Source organism: Mustela nivalis (assembly GCF_964662115.1).
Source record: "Mustela nivalis genome assembly, chromosome: 7".
Taxonomy (NCBI): Eukaryota; Metazoa; Chordata; class Mammalia; order Carnivora; family Mustelidae; genus Mustela; species Mustela nivalis.
The window spans coordinates 20,848,262-20,865,417 of NC_139026.1; the positions used below are offsets into that span (position 1 = coordinate 20,848,262).

A 17,156-nucleotide genomic window follows, 5' to 3' on the forward strand; every position below is an offset into this window, starting at 1 on the left:
AAAGCACTTAGAAAAACTACTACTAGATCACAGAGGCAGTCTTAATATATCGGATAATCAAGTCCTAATCTCCGGTTTAATTTATGAAATTATGAATTAACAATAAATAATAATACATTATATCATACTTGAAAAAGTCTTTTTTCTATATTGGGTGGCTTATGAATGACCAATGTATGTGTGTAGTTCTGAATTAAAACCTATAATACAATGCATAATTTTATAAGGGGAATATTAATCATTTCCTCCATTTTGCCTGACCCAATTGTGCCTACTTCCTCACCACCTTCACTTTAACAATACTAACAGCTCAGTATATATACGTTAGGATACAAGCAAAGCAAAGCATGTATATGTATATACATATGGGTTTTATTTCTTTTTACTAAAACGGAATCATGCCGTACCTATTAGTATGCAACTTTATTTTTTTCTTTCATTGTAGCCATTCATATGGATTATAGTTGTCTGTGAGCAAGTCTGCCTTTTTGCTGTTGCTAATTAACTGGAGAAACTGGCTGGTCTTCCCCAGGTAGTTACACAGTTTTAAAGGGCCATCATGCATAAATTTTGGTGGACAAAGGAAGGGCTGGGATTTTACTAACATTACCAGGGTTTCCCCATTCCCCTTATCTCATCTCCTTTTTCACCTTGCACACAATGACTGAAAGACTAAAGGGGAAAAGGAGAGATTGGGATATGGTATATGACAAATTTCATGACAATGCTAATTTCAATTTGCCATGGCCGAGCAAACTAAAAAGGTAGTTTATTGTCTAAAAAAATTTTTTAAAGACAATTGAGTGAAAAATAATAAGAGGTACGTTCATCAGCTGCATAATAAATTTGATAAGAAGTTTGTTCTCAACAGTGAAAAGAGAATCAATGAAAATTATTTGCTTAAAATTAAAATTAAATATCCCCCAAAACATTTTAAAACCTTTTTTTAGCAGGATCCAAACTTATAATTTAAACTTATGCAACACCCTTTGACTTTTCTATTAATAATATTGAGTCAGGGAACTTATTTAACTTGGGTAGACATAATTTTGAAGCTGAAATTATTTTATGTCAAAATCAATTTTCCTAAAAACAATGAAATAATTTTGTCAATGTGGATGAAAACACTAAAGGAAAATAATGTTTTGCTACTCAATTCAGTTATTTGAAAACTTTTAGGTTTAGAACAACTTTGTTTACAGTCGAATCTACTTTTCCAACTGTAATTTTACAAAATTTAAATAGAGTTCAGGTACCAATCATGAAAGTTTATTGCCTGAATTCACATGCTAAATGTGTAAATTATACTTCAGATTATGAATACTTAGTACACAAAAAAGGAATGTAAAGTATTTTATTAGTAATTGAAATGACATTTTGGATAAATTGAGTTAAATGATATATTATTAAAATTAATTTCTTTGGGGTGCCTGGGTGGCTCAGTCATTAAGCGGCTGCATTTGGCTCAGGTCATGAGCCCAGCATCCTGGAATCGAGTCCTGCATTGGGCTCCATGCTCAGTGGGAAGCCTGCTTCTCCCTCTCCTACTCCCCATGTTTTTGTTCCCTTTCTCACTATCTCTTTCTCTCTCTGGCAAATAAATAAATAAAATTAATTTTATCTATTTAAAAAATTTTTAAATGAGGCTACTAACAAATTTAAAATCCCATATATGGCTCATTTTATATTTCTCTTAGATAATGCTAGTGTAGAGAAATAGACTGATTCAGTCTTTCCTTTAACATGGTTGATATTAGTGTTTTTTTATTAGCTGGTAGAAAGTTTCCTTTTAGTTTCATAATCTCTTATTGGTACTGCCAAACTATTTTTTAGGATTGTTGCCAAATTTGAGGAAACCTCTGTTTCATATCTAAGCTATAGGATTTGGAAGAACTTTCCATGTACGAACTTCTATACATATCAAATATTTTTGGCACATAAATATTTCTAGGCCACATTCATATCACAATATCACTCATATTGTAGTAGTGCTCTAAATCTTATAGTCACACACCAGGTGGGTTGGCTCAAGAGGTGACAGGAAAATTTCTAGAAGCCATTTTAACATCTGGACTATACAAGGAAGTGACTGCAACCTTGCAAATATGTCCCACTAAATCCAAAGCACATGTATCCTCAACTCATCTTCCCCTTAGCCAGATTCCAAAAATGTCTGCAGCCATTTGAATACTACCAAAACCAAAGAGAACTGAAAGACCCGTGGATCCCCTTACCCAAGAATCCAACACTGCCACTGGATGCAATCAGCAAGAGGTTCTTTATTGTTACGCAGGCACCTGCGGGTGGTCAGCGCGGGCCTGCGGGTGGTCAGCAGCTCCTGCTAGCTGAGCACACCCGGCTGGGGTGGTGCCGGGTTTTTATAGACAGGTACAAACAAGTTTTGGGTGGGGCGCAACTGGTTGGTGGACAGTTTGAACTTTTGAAAAAGGCATTCGTGGAGTTTGCTGATTGGCTTTGGGGACCCGTTCGCGCGGAAGAGAGAGGCGGGAAGGGGGAACAAGCTGATTGGTTCTGAGGGCCCGCACGCGCGGGAGGAGAGAGGCAGGGAGGGGGAACAAGAAGGGGGAAGGTAGGAATGCCATCATGGCGTCTTCTATTATTTCTATAAGCCAAGCAGTTACAGAAGGGCAAAAGAGCAATTAATCACGCAATTAATAACCTAATCTACGCCTAAAAGCCAGCGGTTCACAGAAAAGCAAACAAGCGGTTAGTAATCCTATCTATCTTCTAGGGGAGGGGGCTTTATGGGAGAGGGGTCTTTCATTCCCCCCTTTTTCTTTATCATGGATAGAATCTTATATCCATTCGTCTTGTCCCTGCTCTAAGTGGGGTGCAAGGCGCCAGCTTTTGCTTTCTCCTCAGCCAGCCTCCTGCTCCTTCATTTCCCCCTGAACAATCTTGACCCTGAAATCTTTAAGGGGGTTGAAGGTGGAAGGTCTCATCTTCTATAACTTCTTCATGCTGAATAGGGGTGTAGAGCTGTCCCTACCTGCTCGGGTCAGTATTGATCAGGGTAGGAACATAAGGGAGTTACAAAGGTGGAGGCAGCTGAATCCAGCACTGACAGTGAAGAGGCGTCCTTGCTCGCGACAAGGATCGTCTGTCATGGCGAAGTCCTTGTAGCAATGGAGTCTCGGCACCAAGTAGAGAAACATGGAACAAAGCAACATATTAAGATTAATAAGGCGATAAGAATAAGAAGCCCGAAAAGGAGATTTGACCATAGCCCTCCTCCAAGCCAGGAACTTAACCAATCACTAAAAGAGAAAGAAGGATCTTGTAGGGCCTTAATCTGGGTATTCATATCTTTTATTAGTCCTGTGACATTTTTGTGATAGTCTGGAATGTACACACAACATTCTGTCTTGATAATGCATGTGTGCCACCTTGGGCTGCTGTCAGGACTTCTAAGGCCATCCTATTTTGTAGGACTGCCTTGCGTATTTGTGAGACTTTGGTATTAAGGAGGGAGATGCCATTTAGTGGATCATTGAGTGCCTTTGTAGTATATTTATTAAGGGCTTCTACATGCCACATGACATCCTCTAGTCCCACAGATGGAACAAAAATGGATGCTAAGTGATCATACCATTTAAAAACAGATCGTGTCCATCTTTGTTTCAAGTTGGGGAGATTAGCTGGAGTTGTAATGGTTTTAGTAATGCGCCCATGGATCCAGGCAAATCCTAAAGTACAGCGACCTATCCACCCTGGAGGAAGCCAGGCCCACAGGTTAGTTCCACATATCCAGTGGGTTCCATTTGGAGCTGGCCATCTAATGCCAGGTCACCTTACCCAATCAGTAGCAAAACATTCAGTAGCCTGGAGTACTATTATTTGGGAACACATTTCTAATGATAGCCATCCTCGATACTGTGTGTTATTTGTCCAAGTATCCTACGTATGATTCTTTTGTTCCCAGCATAAAACTGCCTTTTAACTGAGCTGTCCAATCGTGGGTGTGAACCACAAATATGTATCCCGGATCTGATATATGCCATCTTCAGTATAGCGATAAGGAGGGTTTTATAACTTAGGCTCATATTTGATTGGGGAGTTATGGCTTGATAGCAATCCCCTTTCCTTCCAAATAGCTCCATGGGCATGTATATTTGGAGTCAGTATAAATGTTAATTCTTAGGCTTTGGCAATTGCAAAGTGCTAGTGAGCACTATGGCATACCTAGCTTATCTTTATTCTTTCTATGAAAACTACTGTCATCAGAAAACCAACTGCCATTCATATTTTTAATAGGGGCATCTTAAATCTGGACAAATAGAGTAAGCAAGATCAATAACCTTTTTTGCTCTATAGAGAAAGAAGTACAGTGGTCAGGTTCAGGCATACAGGTAACTAGGTTTAAAGTTTGACAAGTTTTATTTCTGGCATATCTGTTAATGTAGCCCAGTATTTAATAAGTTGGCTTCCATCATCCATTGGTGGCCTTTGGCTTCTAAGACAAATCTGGACCTGATGTGACATCATTATAGTCAAGGACTGTCCCATAGTGAGCTTTGAGGCTCTTTTATAGGAGGGCTGTTCCATGCTTAGCTAAAGCATCTATTTGCAATTGCACCTCAACAGAGGTGGCCTCTAGGATAAATATGACAAAGGGGTGAAACCAATAAGAAGACCTTTGAGTGGTCCAACCTTAACAATATCCTGATTACAGAGGATCACTGGCAAGTGAGAAAACTTGTCAAGAGATAAGGGGAGTCCCCCATGGATCATTCAATCCACTCAAAGAAAGTGGGGTCATCCATTATCTCCACAAGTCCATAGTTAATCCTATGGAGTGCTATAGGTTGGCTTTTAGGCAATTTCATTATTACAGTTGTTTAATCATGTGCTGTGGGGTCTGCTAATATCCCCACAAAACAGTAAGATCGACTAAAGAAGCTATTGTACAACTTCTCTGAAGTTTACCTCAAATTGTTTAGCTTAGGTAAACATTTAAAGACAATCAAATCTAGAAATTAACATCCATAAAGGTGTGTTACTAAAACAATTTTTCTCTCTAAAATAACCCTCATTTCCAGAGATAGCCAAATCAGGACTAATTCACTTGTGAAACAAGTCCAGTTTTAACAAACTTGGCCTAATTATTTACACAAGCTCAGCAAGAACAGTGAGTGTGATCAATAGATTATTTAGAATCTGCTTTGCTGGGACTTTGTATAAGGAATCTCTAGGTTGAACTTTTAGTAGCCTCTGCGGGCCAGAAGCCAAGCCCTGTACTTGCCATCAGGCATGCCTGCAATACCTGTCGATTTGGGCGAGTTCCTCTTCTGAGTCTCCATATCTACCAAGGAGTGACATTCTTTACTCACCTGGTGAGGCTGCTGGGAACTCTGTAAGCAAGTTATCAGGCCAACAGTCCCAAGGGGCTTTATGGCTCCAGATTTCATAAAGTCAACCTTAGTTCCTTAAAGCTGCCTGGTCATATCTGAGTCTTTTCAAATATGACATCCCAGTCAAAGCCTTGGTAAAATAACCCGTGTTTCCAATTCTTTCCTGTTACAAGGAGAACAGATTCTTATTGAACTTATGCAAATGACTGATTGCCATGGAAGAAAGAATACTTACTGAGACCTTTTGGTTTCAGAAGGTTCAGATAGAGAGAAAATTTGAATGCCTTGAGCACTTTTACAAATGAGCACTTTTACATCTCTATAAGTTACAGATAACTAGGAGGGAGTATCCCTAGTCTGTAAGAGCAAACAGTAGAGAGAACCAGCAATGTTTAAAGACAAAACATTAAGGGACACAACACTATAATCTTTTAGTCCCATGTTACTAAATCTGGTGAATGCAGCTTTAGTCAGTTCTGGAAATTCTTACCCATTTCAGTTTTAGGATTTTCAAGCATATCAAATATCTGTAAAAGTCCTTTATAGGAATCTCCTTGAAGATAAAACTCATTTTACCAGAGAATTAAAACAATTATAAATGACGAAAACTCAGAATGGATATGGTTAGAGCTAAAGAGACACGGGAGTTTACAATTTAGCTGCAAGGAAATCAGGTTATTTCTGTGATACATAACATTTCCATAATTACAGTAATTTCAGTCTTGTACCAATGTACCTTTAAAACCCATTCATTTCAATCTTAATCCATTCTTGACCATAGCTAAAATTCCTTTTCTGAAGATTTCCCTTCACAAACCTTCTGCAACTTTCCTTTGCATTCAGGTTTTGTCCCAAGCCATTTCCTTCTAAACAACCATCTCATTTAGGACAAAATTACCTTCCTTTACCTTCAACAAAATGTATTCCCATTCCTTAAATCTTTCTTACATATCTCCTACTTTCCTACATACAGAGTTTCCCTTTGTTTCCATCAGTCTTAGGTACACTAAGCAGAACTTTGTATTCTTAGAAACACCTTTAGTTATTAACCAATTGTGAACTGCTACAACAGAATTCTTCAGGTGGCAAATTTATGAATCAGTTAAGTGGCAAACAAGTTTACCAACAGATTTAAATACTCTTAGTTTCTTTGCAGTAAGAAGTCAAAAGCACAAACCTACATCCAGAAATTAACGACTTAGCATTTTATCCTATTTGGTTAAGACCTAGATGTCCACAATTTAATTCCATTTGTCATCCAAGCAAAACTTTAAAACTTTCAGGTTACCAAAGACTTTGAAAGCTACTTCAGCAATTACCCATTAGAAATTTGAGACAGACAATTAACCATCAGTTTAGTCATTTCTTTGCTAACAAATTTTAATAAATAACATGAGCTTATTTGACCTTCAGTAAACTTTGATAGAATAAAAGCTTCACATTTACTGCTGTAAACTTAAAAGACAGGTCTTAATTAAACCAACAAACTTAACTTAGTTCCAATAGTGATTTATGTTCCACCTGGGCCCACTCCACTTTGAATGTTTACTTGAGACATGCGTGGGAAGATCTGGAGTGGGGGTGTTAGGTCCAGGGGGGGCTCTTCTCGCTCCTTGACAGTGAAGAGAGAAGGAGCCGTGGTGCATGATCTAGAAGCCAGTCATGCAGGCTGCACACACGTTGGTACAGAAACACGTAAGGGGAAAACAGAGGAAACAAAGTGCTGCCAGGAGGCAGAGAAGGGATTCCCGGTTTCAGAGCTCATAAGCCCCAACAGAGGAGCAGATGCCATGCTTTCCCACCAGCAAGGGGGAAGGGCTTAGGCAGTCCAAGTCAGGCCAGAGAACACAAGGAAACTTCCCCGAAACAAAGAGAGTTTCGGCAGCTGCTTGGGAATATTCCTTATAGTCTCTGTCTCGAGTGAGACTAACCCCAGTTGGCTCCAGTTATAGCCATTAACACGGGAAGTGAATGAGGGAGAAGCTCCATTTTAGAATCAAAGAAAACACCAAGGACAACGAGTAGAACGCACAAAACAATTAACAAAAAGGTCGCTGTGCAGTTTCGGTATACTACCGAAAGCAAAATTTCCACCGGCCCAGAGGAGCCTCGAGATCTCCCTGCGGTGGACAGATTCCGTCCAGGGCCGAGGGGTTCCTCTGGAATGGACAGACGGATATAACCCTCGGACAGATGAGGGGCCCCAAAAAATTGGGCCCCTCGACACCCTGGGGCGTCCCCCAGGGTTGGCAGGGGAGAAGTCCGAGCTCGTCAGCTCCTTCTCAGGCTGCCTACAGAATACAGAGCAACAACGCGCGCTGTCGTACAGTCCTATGCTACTGAAGCACAGGCAGAACAAACACAGACTCAGACAGAACAGAAGACGAGGAGACGAAGGGACAGTTTTGGGCTGGCCAGCTAGCTAACCTCCCGGTGGGAGTTCGTTGGATCCCTGGGCAGGAGTCCGATGATCTCGGTGGGACCTCCAAATGAAAGACCCGCGGATCCCCTTATCCAAGAATCCAACACTGCCACTGGATGCAATCAGCAAGAGGTTCTTTATTGTTACGCAGGCACCTGCGGGTGGTCAGCGCGCGCCTGCGGGTGGTCAGCAGCTCCTGCTAGCTGAGCACACCCGGCTGGGGTGGTGCCGGGTTTTTATAGACAGGTACAAACAAGTTTTGGGTGGGGCGCAACTGGTTGGTGGACAGTTTGAACTTTTGAAAAAGGCATTCGTGGAGTTTGCTGATTGGCTTTGGGGACCCGCTCGCGCGGAAGAGAGAGGCGGGAAGGGGGAACAAGCTGATTGGTTCTGAGGGCCCGCACGCGCGGGAGGAGAGAGGCAGGGAGGGGGAACAAGCAGGGGGAAGGTAGGAATGCCATCATGGCGTCTTCTATTATTTCTATAAGCCAAGCAGTTACAGAAGGGCAAAAGAGCAATTAATCACGCAATTAATAACCTAATCTACGCCTAAAAGCCAGCGGTTCACAGAAAAGCAAACAAGCGGTTAGTAATCCTATCTATCTTCTAGGGGAGGGGGCTTTATGGGGGAGGGGTCTTTCAGAACTATGATAGCAAGAAAACTGGAGTTGGAAAAAATTTGAAGAGATCTTAACTTACTGCAATTAAAATTTTTTACTTTTCATAAAATTCACAAAGACATTTCCAGGGACCCTCCCAGCTCCTTGGAACAGGCCCATGAAAGTTTAGGATCCTGAAATTTAAACTTCAGCATTTGCCTCTGGGTGTGAGACATTTATTTTACAAAAAGAAAAGCCTTAAATATTTTCCTACATATTATTTTTCTCATTCAACAGTATTTCAGAGCACCTCCCAGTCAGTGGGTATCACTATAATTTATTTTTTTAAAGGTTGCATAATATTTCATGGTATTATGTATCGTGATTTATTCCACCTCTATTGATGAGTGTTCATTTTGTATTATTTTTCCGCTGTTAACAAAAGAGCAACAAACATCATTGTGTACTTGTTTTATATGAAGGTGCTTTTATTTCTATGATATAAATTTCAATGTGAATCACATTTAAGGAACATCCTACTACTTTCCCTGAACATTCCCTTTAATGTCTGTTGATGTGGCACAATTGTTACTAGAACTCCCTTTTATTGTCAAAGTATCCTTGTTAGGATAATAATTGTGTGCATACCCTAATGAAAGGATATGTATATTTTAATATATTTAATATCACTGGGCACTTTTTATGTGCCATACATTGCTTTAAGCACTTTACATGTATCTCATTTAGTTTCTACAGATACACTATTATTATTTTTATTTTACAAATAAGGAAACTGAAGCACAGAGAAATTAAGTAACTTAACCCAAGTTCACATTTCTAGTAGTCATGATTTAAAGCCCACAGTCTTGGTCCAGAGTAGGGTGACTAACCAAGCCCCAGGACTGAAGGAGTTCCCAGGACGCAGGTCTTTCAGGTTTAAAACTGAGAAAGAACCTAGCAAACCAAGGTAAGTTGTCTGTGCTATGAAGAGGCAATGATCTTAACGATGTTGCTTTCCAAAATGGCTGTATCCATTTCTTTTGCCATTTGAGAGTAGCTTTTTCCCACACAAATATCCTGTTGATATTTAGTCTCTAACATAACTCCCAATTGTCCCACCTCCTAGTATCTATGCCCTTGTATAATCCCCTCCCCTTGTAGGTGGACTGGACCTAATGACTTGCTTCTAGTGAATGGAATATGGCTAAAATAATAGGTGTCGTTTCCAAGATCAGATTACAAAAAAGCTCTGGCTTCCGTCTTGCTAGTTTTCTTTTGCTCCCTGGCATACTCACTCTGATAGAAGCCACTGTCCCATTGTGAGCCTCTGTGGAGAGACTTACATGGCAAGGAACTGAGGGAAGCTTCTAGTCAACAGACAGTGAGAAACTAAGACCAACAGTTCATGAAAATTGAGTGCTGCCAACAACCATGAGAGGGAAGCCCACAGCTTCCAGTCAAACATCAGATGAAACCACAGACCCAGCTCACATCTTAATAACCATCATCTCTGTTTTTGTTGGGGGATAGTTTTTCTATAAATACTTAATGTAATGACTGATATACCTGATTTTATTACTTTCATTTTATGTATATACATGCACACATGCACACACATGGTAGTTACAAACCAAAATCTACAATAGCTAGATGCACAAAAAAATAGATAAATAAAGAGAAAGAGAAAGAAACCCAAAAATAACACTAAAGAAAAACACGGAACCACTAGGAAAGAGACTAAGAAAAGGGAAGAGAAAAGAATTATAAAAGCAACCAGATAACAATTAACAAAATGGCAACAAATACATACAAATCAGTAAATACTTTAAATGTAAATGGACTAAATGCTTCCATCAAAAGACATAGGATGGCTGAATGGTTAAACAAACAAACAAGACCCATCTCTATGCTCCCTGTAAGAAATCACTTCAGATCCTTTTTTTTTTTAATTAAATTAATTTATTTTCAGCATAACAGTATTCATTATTTTTTCACTACACCCAGTGCTCCATGCAATCCGTGCCCTCTATAATACCCACCACATGGTACCCCAACCTCCCACCGCCCCCCCCGCCACTTCAACCCCTCAGATTGTTTTTCAGAGTCCATAGTCTCTAATGATTCACCTCCCCTTTCAATTTACCCCAACTCCCTTCTCCTCTCTAAATCCCCATGTCCTCCATGCTATTTGTTATGCTCCAGAAATAAGCGAAACCATATGATAATTGACTCTCTCTGCTTGACTTATTTCACTCAGCATAATCTCTTCGAGTCAAGTCCATGTTGCTATAAAAGTTGGGTATTCATTCTTTCTGATGGAGGCACACACAGACTGAAGTAAAGGCCAGGAGAAAACTGCTGGTGGGAATGTCAACTTGTGTAGCCACTATGGAAAATGGTAGGGAGGTTCCTCAAAGAATTAAAAATAGAACTATCATGCAATCCAGCGATTCCACTTAGGATGTTGTACAAAGAGAATGAAAATATATGCACCTCTCCATTCATTGTAGCATTATTTACAATAAGTGTAAGTCTATAAATGAATTGATAACAATATATGGTGAGAATTCAGAAATAGACTTACTGTGAGGATCATCTCATAATATGTAGAAATATCAAATCACTTCAATGTATACCTAAAACTGACAAGATATTGTATGTCAGCTCGGCTTCAATTTAAAACAATATGGCAGGATTTCAGGTTAGGTTTGTCTGATTTCAAAGCTCAGGTTTGTTGTTTATGATCCATGCAGTGCTTGGTATTTCCTCCATGAATATCCTATTCAAACTGAACTCTTGTTTATCCCACAATTGTGCCCAATTCTTTCCATCTCTCTATCTTTTGCTGATCATACCTTCAACTCTTGGAATGCCCTTCCCACTCATTTCTTCATGTATGAATCATACTAATCTGTCAGAGACCTGCTTAGTCACCACCTCTGCCTTGACACTTTTCTTGAGTCCCCAGCCAGAAGTAATCTCAGTTCTACTTGTCAGCTATATAGGAATTAGCATGGCCTCTGGTGCACTTTAGCTGCTCAGTACATGCTAGTAAATGATGTTAAAATTCTACTCTGTAACGTTGCATATGAATTATTTTGTATTCATAGAATACTTTTCTTTTAAAAGCTCAAGTAAGCTAGATTTTTTTTTCTTAGCTTGTTATTTTAGAGGAAGTGGACAGTCATAATGCATAATTTAATGTGTAGTAAGAGAAGCTGACTAGAAGATAAGTCTCATTTCAGTCTGAAATTGCAAGTATATTTAGTAATTTTCTCTTAAGCAGCTTTTGCCCACCTCATGTCCTTTTTCATCAGCAATGTTTTGTAGCTGCAGGTGTAAAATGTAGGTTGACCATGTAAAACTGTCTTGAATACAGGCTGTCGTTTCACAAATTCACTGGATAATTGGTATTTTCAAAAATAATATAATAAAATATATTTAAAATATGCTTCTCATTTGGATTTTCTCCAAAAGGGACCATAGAATTACAAAAACCAGATCACTTTTCTCTATGTAATTAAGGGCATTTTTGATGGTTACCACTGGCATACAGGTTTTGCTTTATTCACTTTATTTCATTTAGTATTTTTAAAGGCATTGAGCTAAGAGCTATGAAGGGGATAAGGGAAATATAAGTGTCTGCAAAAATATAACCTAGTCTGGAAGAGATAATGAACAATGCAAGGTAGTATAAAATTAAATTATCAGTGTAATGATATAGATCATGGATTTAGAAGATGGAGAGAGTTATAATATTTTCTAAATAATTTAGTACTTGATTACCTGCTGTCCTATACTATGTATTAAATCACATATAAGATACATTCAAAAGGCATTTGCCTTACAGTCTGCATAAAGTACCCCTCAATTTTTCTGACTTTGATGCAAAGGTAGTCAACAGGGCCAGCCCTTGCAGTGAATCATTCCTCAAGGCATCATCTCTTATTCCTGGAGTTAAATTCTATCTCTACCAGTTTGTGTTAATAGCCAAAAGATACTTTTCTCAAATTCTATCCAAATACACAGTCTTTACTCTAGATGTATTATCTGCAAAACATTATTATTATTATTATTATTTAGTTCTCTTTTTCCCTCTGGCTTTTCTTTCCTCTTCTATGTTTTATTTTAATTCTGAGGATATTTGGTTTATAGGGAAAAATAAAACCCATATTATGTACCTGTTAATATGCTAGATATTTTTCATATATATTCTCTCATTTTATTCACACACATAAACAGTAACTTTCTTCTAGACAATTATTAATCATTCTCATTTTTAAAGTTAAAAAACTGATGTCCAGAGAGGTTAAATAAATTGTCTAACATTGAGCAGGCAAGTTGTCCTCAGACTTCAGCATCTGGAATTAGAATGTAATTTGGATGCTTTTTTTAATTAATATGTACTAACAGACAAAGAATTAAGTTTAATGTTGTATATCTTGTGCTAACAAAAGTTGAGTAACAGGTAGCACAGAACTGAAGATGAGAAAGGTAATGGAACAAAATACCGTGAATGAGAGTCAGAGACACAGAAACGGACTCATGAAGACTTCAGATACTGGAATTATCAGGCACAGATTTTAAAAAACCAAAAACTATGCTTGTTATTTTCTACTAAATAAAAGCAAGCTTGAAATTGCTAAAAAAACAAACAAACAAACAAACAAAAAACCTGAAAAACGCCAAAAGATGACATTGTACATTTGAAAAAGAACCAAATAGAAATTTTAGAATTGTGAAGTATACGTGAAATTATGAAAATGATTTTATAGTAGACTAGACACTGCTGAGGAAAGAGCCAATAAACTGGAAAATGAGTATGAAAAAGCTACTCAGAATACAACACAGAGAGACAACAATGAGAGCTACAAAAGAGAGAATAAAGAAAGAGAACAATGTCTTTAACATTATTTCACTGGAGTTCAATAAACATTAGCTACTATTAGTATGTCACTTCATGCTTAAACATTCTCAATATTTCTCATTGCCTACAAATTAAATATAAACTAATATACTAATAAAACTCCCTAGTACTTATTTAAACTTATCTCCAACTTTTTCCTAACATAAAATAATGGCTTTGTCTATGCTCTTTTCACCTCCATGCCCTTCCTTATGTTTTATATTCCATCTCAGCTTTCTTGCCTGAAAATGGAAACCTTTCACAGCTCTCTTCTTTCATAGCCACGGTCTGTTGATTGCTTTTCCTCTTGCTGTCTCATCATGTTTCCTTTATCTGTTATCAGGTCTCAAATGATATTACGTTACACTATTTCTACATGCCTGATGTCACACTTGACTATATACTTCTTAAGAGCATAGATTTTTAAAAATTTTATTAAACTTTATTTTTTAAAGAAGTTTTAGGTTCCCAGAAAAATCAAGCAGAAGGTATACAGAAGGTATACAGGTTTCTCTTGTACCCTCCCCTCACAGGCACAGCTTTCCCCATTATCAACATTACCCACCATAGTGGTATACTTGTTACAATCAGTGACCCTACATTGACCCACCATTATCATCCAATGTCCATATAAATGATCCTAGGGTTCACTTTTGATGCTGTACTTTCTATGGGTTTGGACAAATGTACAATGATAATGTATCCACCACTATTGTTATCATACAGAATAGTTTTACTGCCCTATGTGTCCTCTGTGCTCTACCTGTTCATCCTTCCCTACCTTTTACCCTCTGCCTAAAGGTTCTTTTTTCCCCTAGAATATAACATAATACCTGACATATAGTTGCCCTTAAATGTTTTAAGATGTATGGTTGAATGAATGAAAGGAAGGTACAAGTTGGAGAGGATCAGGGCTACTTTTCATTGTCTTGTTGACTGATATTTTATCTCTGCTTCAGTATTTACTCATACTAATTCTAGTATAGTCAGAAGACCACCCAATTACTGTCTTTCAGAACTCTGGGTATTCTTGAGATGCTAATTCAAATCTCACCTTATCCATTAAACCTGAGTCAAGAGTGAGCTCTGGTATTTTAAGACTTATTTAATAAATAATCTATTTAATTCAATATGTCACATTTGTATTTTTGTTTGTTTGTTTCATGAACCTGTGTCTGGACTGTCCAGTGTACAGAATTATGTTTTTATATGGTGGGTAGAGTTTTCATCCCTTCACTTTTTGTAAGCAAGAGGTGTCTTCATAAATTATTTCTTTTTACTTGGGATTGTAGACAATGGCCTTGGAACAGAGAAAATTTACTAATCTATAAAGAATTCACAGTCTCAGTCTCTTTTGCACAATTTCAACTGCCTAGGACAGAAAATTATTGGGAACTAATTAAAAACAAGGAATTTTGCTTGTTTTTTAGATCTGAGCTTGCAATGCTTTCCATACAAAGCTGTAGAAGATTGCCAAATTGTCATTAAGATAATATATCTTTTATGTGCTAGCAAGAGTTATTTATGGAGTTTTTCCCATTCTTTTCTAAGTATATTAAACACTCTAAACCTGCATCTTTTCTTGTCATTTTGTTTTGATAAAAATTTAAGTTTTATGCAGGTTGCTGATTTTAAAGTCATCCCTTTATTCCTCCTCCAACTCTCAATACTAAACATAAGGAAGAGATTTAGTTTGTATAAGATGTGTTTATCTGGGTGTGATAGTTTTGTTTCAGTCTACATTATAAAACTATTGTTGACAAATGTCAGTGTTCTCAGGTTAATTCACTGGGATGCCTTTCAATAGTTGAGGGACTTCTGGGGAATATGGTTTGAGGAGGCTTCAATTTGGATTTTATACCTCAGGGAGATGCAAAACTTCCACTTTAAAAAGATCAATAACCATTTGAGAGATGATGGGGAAAACTAAGCCCATTCATATTAAAAAATCATATTCTTCTTAGGTAAGCTGAAGTTTTGGCCATTTGTATAATAATGACAGTCTTAATAGCTGTGTTGGGTGATCTATCATTGTGAATTGTATAATAATACTCTTCTTGAAATAATACTACAGGGTATGATATTTACCATTCCAAAGGAAAGCAAAGCATTCAATAAACATTATCTTTAAAATATACTGCTGAGCATATTCCTCATTATGATCTTATAATTGATACCAGTTTTAAGTTAAAAACTCAATTCTTGTTGACTAAGGTAATTTCAAGTCTTAAATGGTAAACTGAGTGATTAGGTTTATGGCAGTTCTATTTTTATTCACAGATAATGCATCTGAGGTAGCAATTACTGCTCCAGGAAGTAGTAACCATAGAAACAGCTCAACAGGCCCAACACCTGACTGCTCACCTCCATCCCCTGACACTGCCCTCAAAAATATTGTTAAAGTTATTCGACCCCAGGTAAGTGCCCAGAATGACATCATCTACAGTAAAATATTTTGTTTTTTAATCATTGCATGTATACTACTTATATTGTAATGCTGGTCTCTTTTGTGCTATGTGAGTACATTTTTATATTAAAAGAAGGGACTTGGAGGAGGATGTTTCCTTCCTTGCAGTTAATGATACACATTGAAATCTATATTATTTTTGGAATAATGAATTTGTATATTACAGAAAAAAAAGTGAAACTTAGAAAAATGGCTATTTTACATCATTTTCCTCTCACATTTTAATAATTATCCTCCAATTACTTAGCTATTACATGTTTTCTGGGTTTTCCTGCTCCTTTTATCTTCACTTCGCTGGACATGCCAAATTATTTGTGATCATTTCTCTATCTTCCAACCCAAGATGTTTAGATAATTTTTAAAAAATTCTCTATTCCTTATGGTTTCCAACTAATTTTGTCTGTGTTTAATATTGCACCTCTCATTGCTCCTTATTTTTCTCCAGTGCTCACTTTCCTCTAGCTTGTCTCCCTCCATCTTTTGTTCTTTTTTCAATTTTTGTCACTTGTATGTATGGGTTTCTTTCTCTTCCCTCTTCTCTTTCACTTGGATTTCCCAGTAGGCGGTTTGCAGGCAAGCTTTAGAAATATCATTGGGACAAGCTGTTCTGTGATATTTCATTGAAAATAGCACTTATAAAGCTGTTTGCATTACATTTTTGCCAACAGATGGACTCAGAACATGGAATTGGTGGTGTTCTCAACCTGGCTCATTCTGAATGGGCCTCATAAAATCCAAGAGAGGGGGACTTTGGATCCAATCAATGCCATTCACCATCTACTTAGATATATAGTATGAACAAATTCTTTGAACCAATTTGTAAGACAAATGTCTCTTTTTAAGACTGTTTTGGTCTAAATGAGCAATGATTTGCTTAATATCTACCTTCTTCAATATGATTTATTTTAGTTTATTTTCATTATAATTATCCTCATAAATAAAATGGCATTTTAAATTCACATATTCCCTATAGTTTATAGAACACTTTCACATAAACTGTTTCATTTAACCTTCATTAATTTCAAGGGAATGTAATATTATAGTGTTACGGATAAGGATATTGACACTCCAAAGAGGCAAAATTGTGCAACCGATTCAATATTCCTTTTCCTTTTTTCTTAATGAAAGAGTTGTCTCCTCCTTTTCTTGGTTGTACAATATCTTTAGGAGAATGAAACAGGTTCGTTTAGGCAAGGTAACATTTCACACAGTATCCAACTATGTGGAGAAGGAAATGTCTTCAAAGATCCCTTCTTTTTTTTTTTTTTTCTTCGAGAAAAATTTGATTTAATTCTTTTGGTTCAAAAAATAAACTTCCCTAAAGCCAGATTTAGAGGCTAAATGTCACATTTATCTTCCCTGGGTCTCTCATTATATGAAGGTGTTTCTG

At 37.4% G+C, this 17,156-nt stretch overlaps 1 protein-coding gene across 15 annotated transcripts in view; it reads left to right on the forward strand.

The window, feature by feature from the left end:
• ANKS1B (ankyrin repeat and sterile alpha motif domain containing 1B) overlaps nucleotides 1–17,156 on the forward strand; it is a 1,113,310-nt gene that overhangs the window by 450,049 nt on the left and 646,105 nt on the right. For all 15 annotated transcript variants that reach the window (XM_082739199.1, XM_082739197.1, XM_082739179.1 and 12 more), the window contains exon 11: nucleotides 15,580–15,716. In XM_082739199.1, the coding sequence (XP_082595325.1) occupies nucleotides 15,580–15,716 (137 nt within the window). The remainder of the gene's footprint in view (nucleotides 1–15,579; nucleotides 15,717–17,156) is intronic.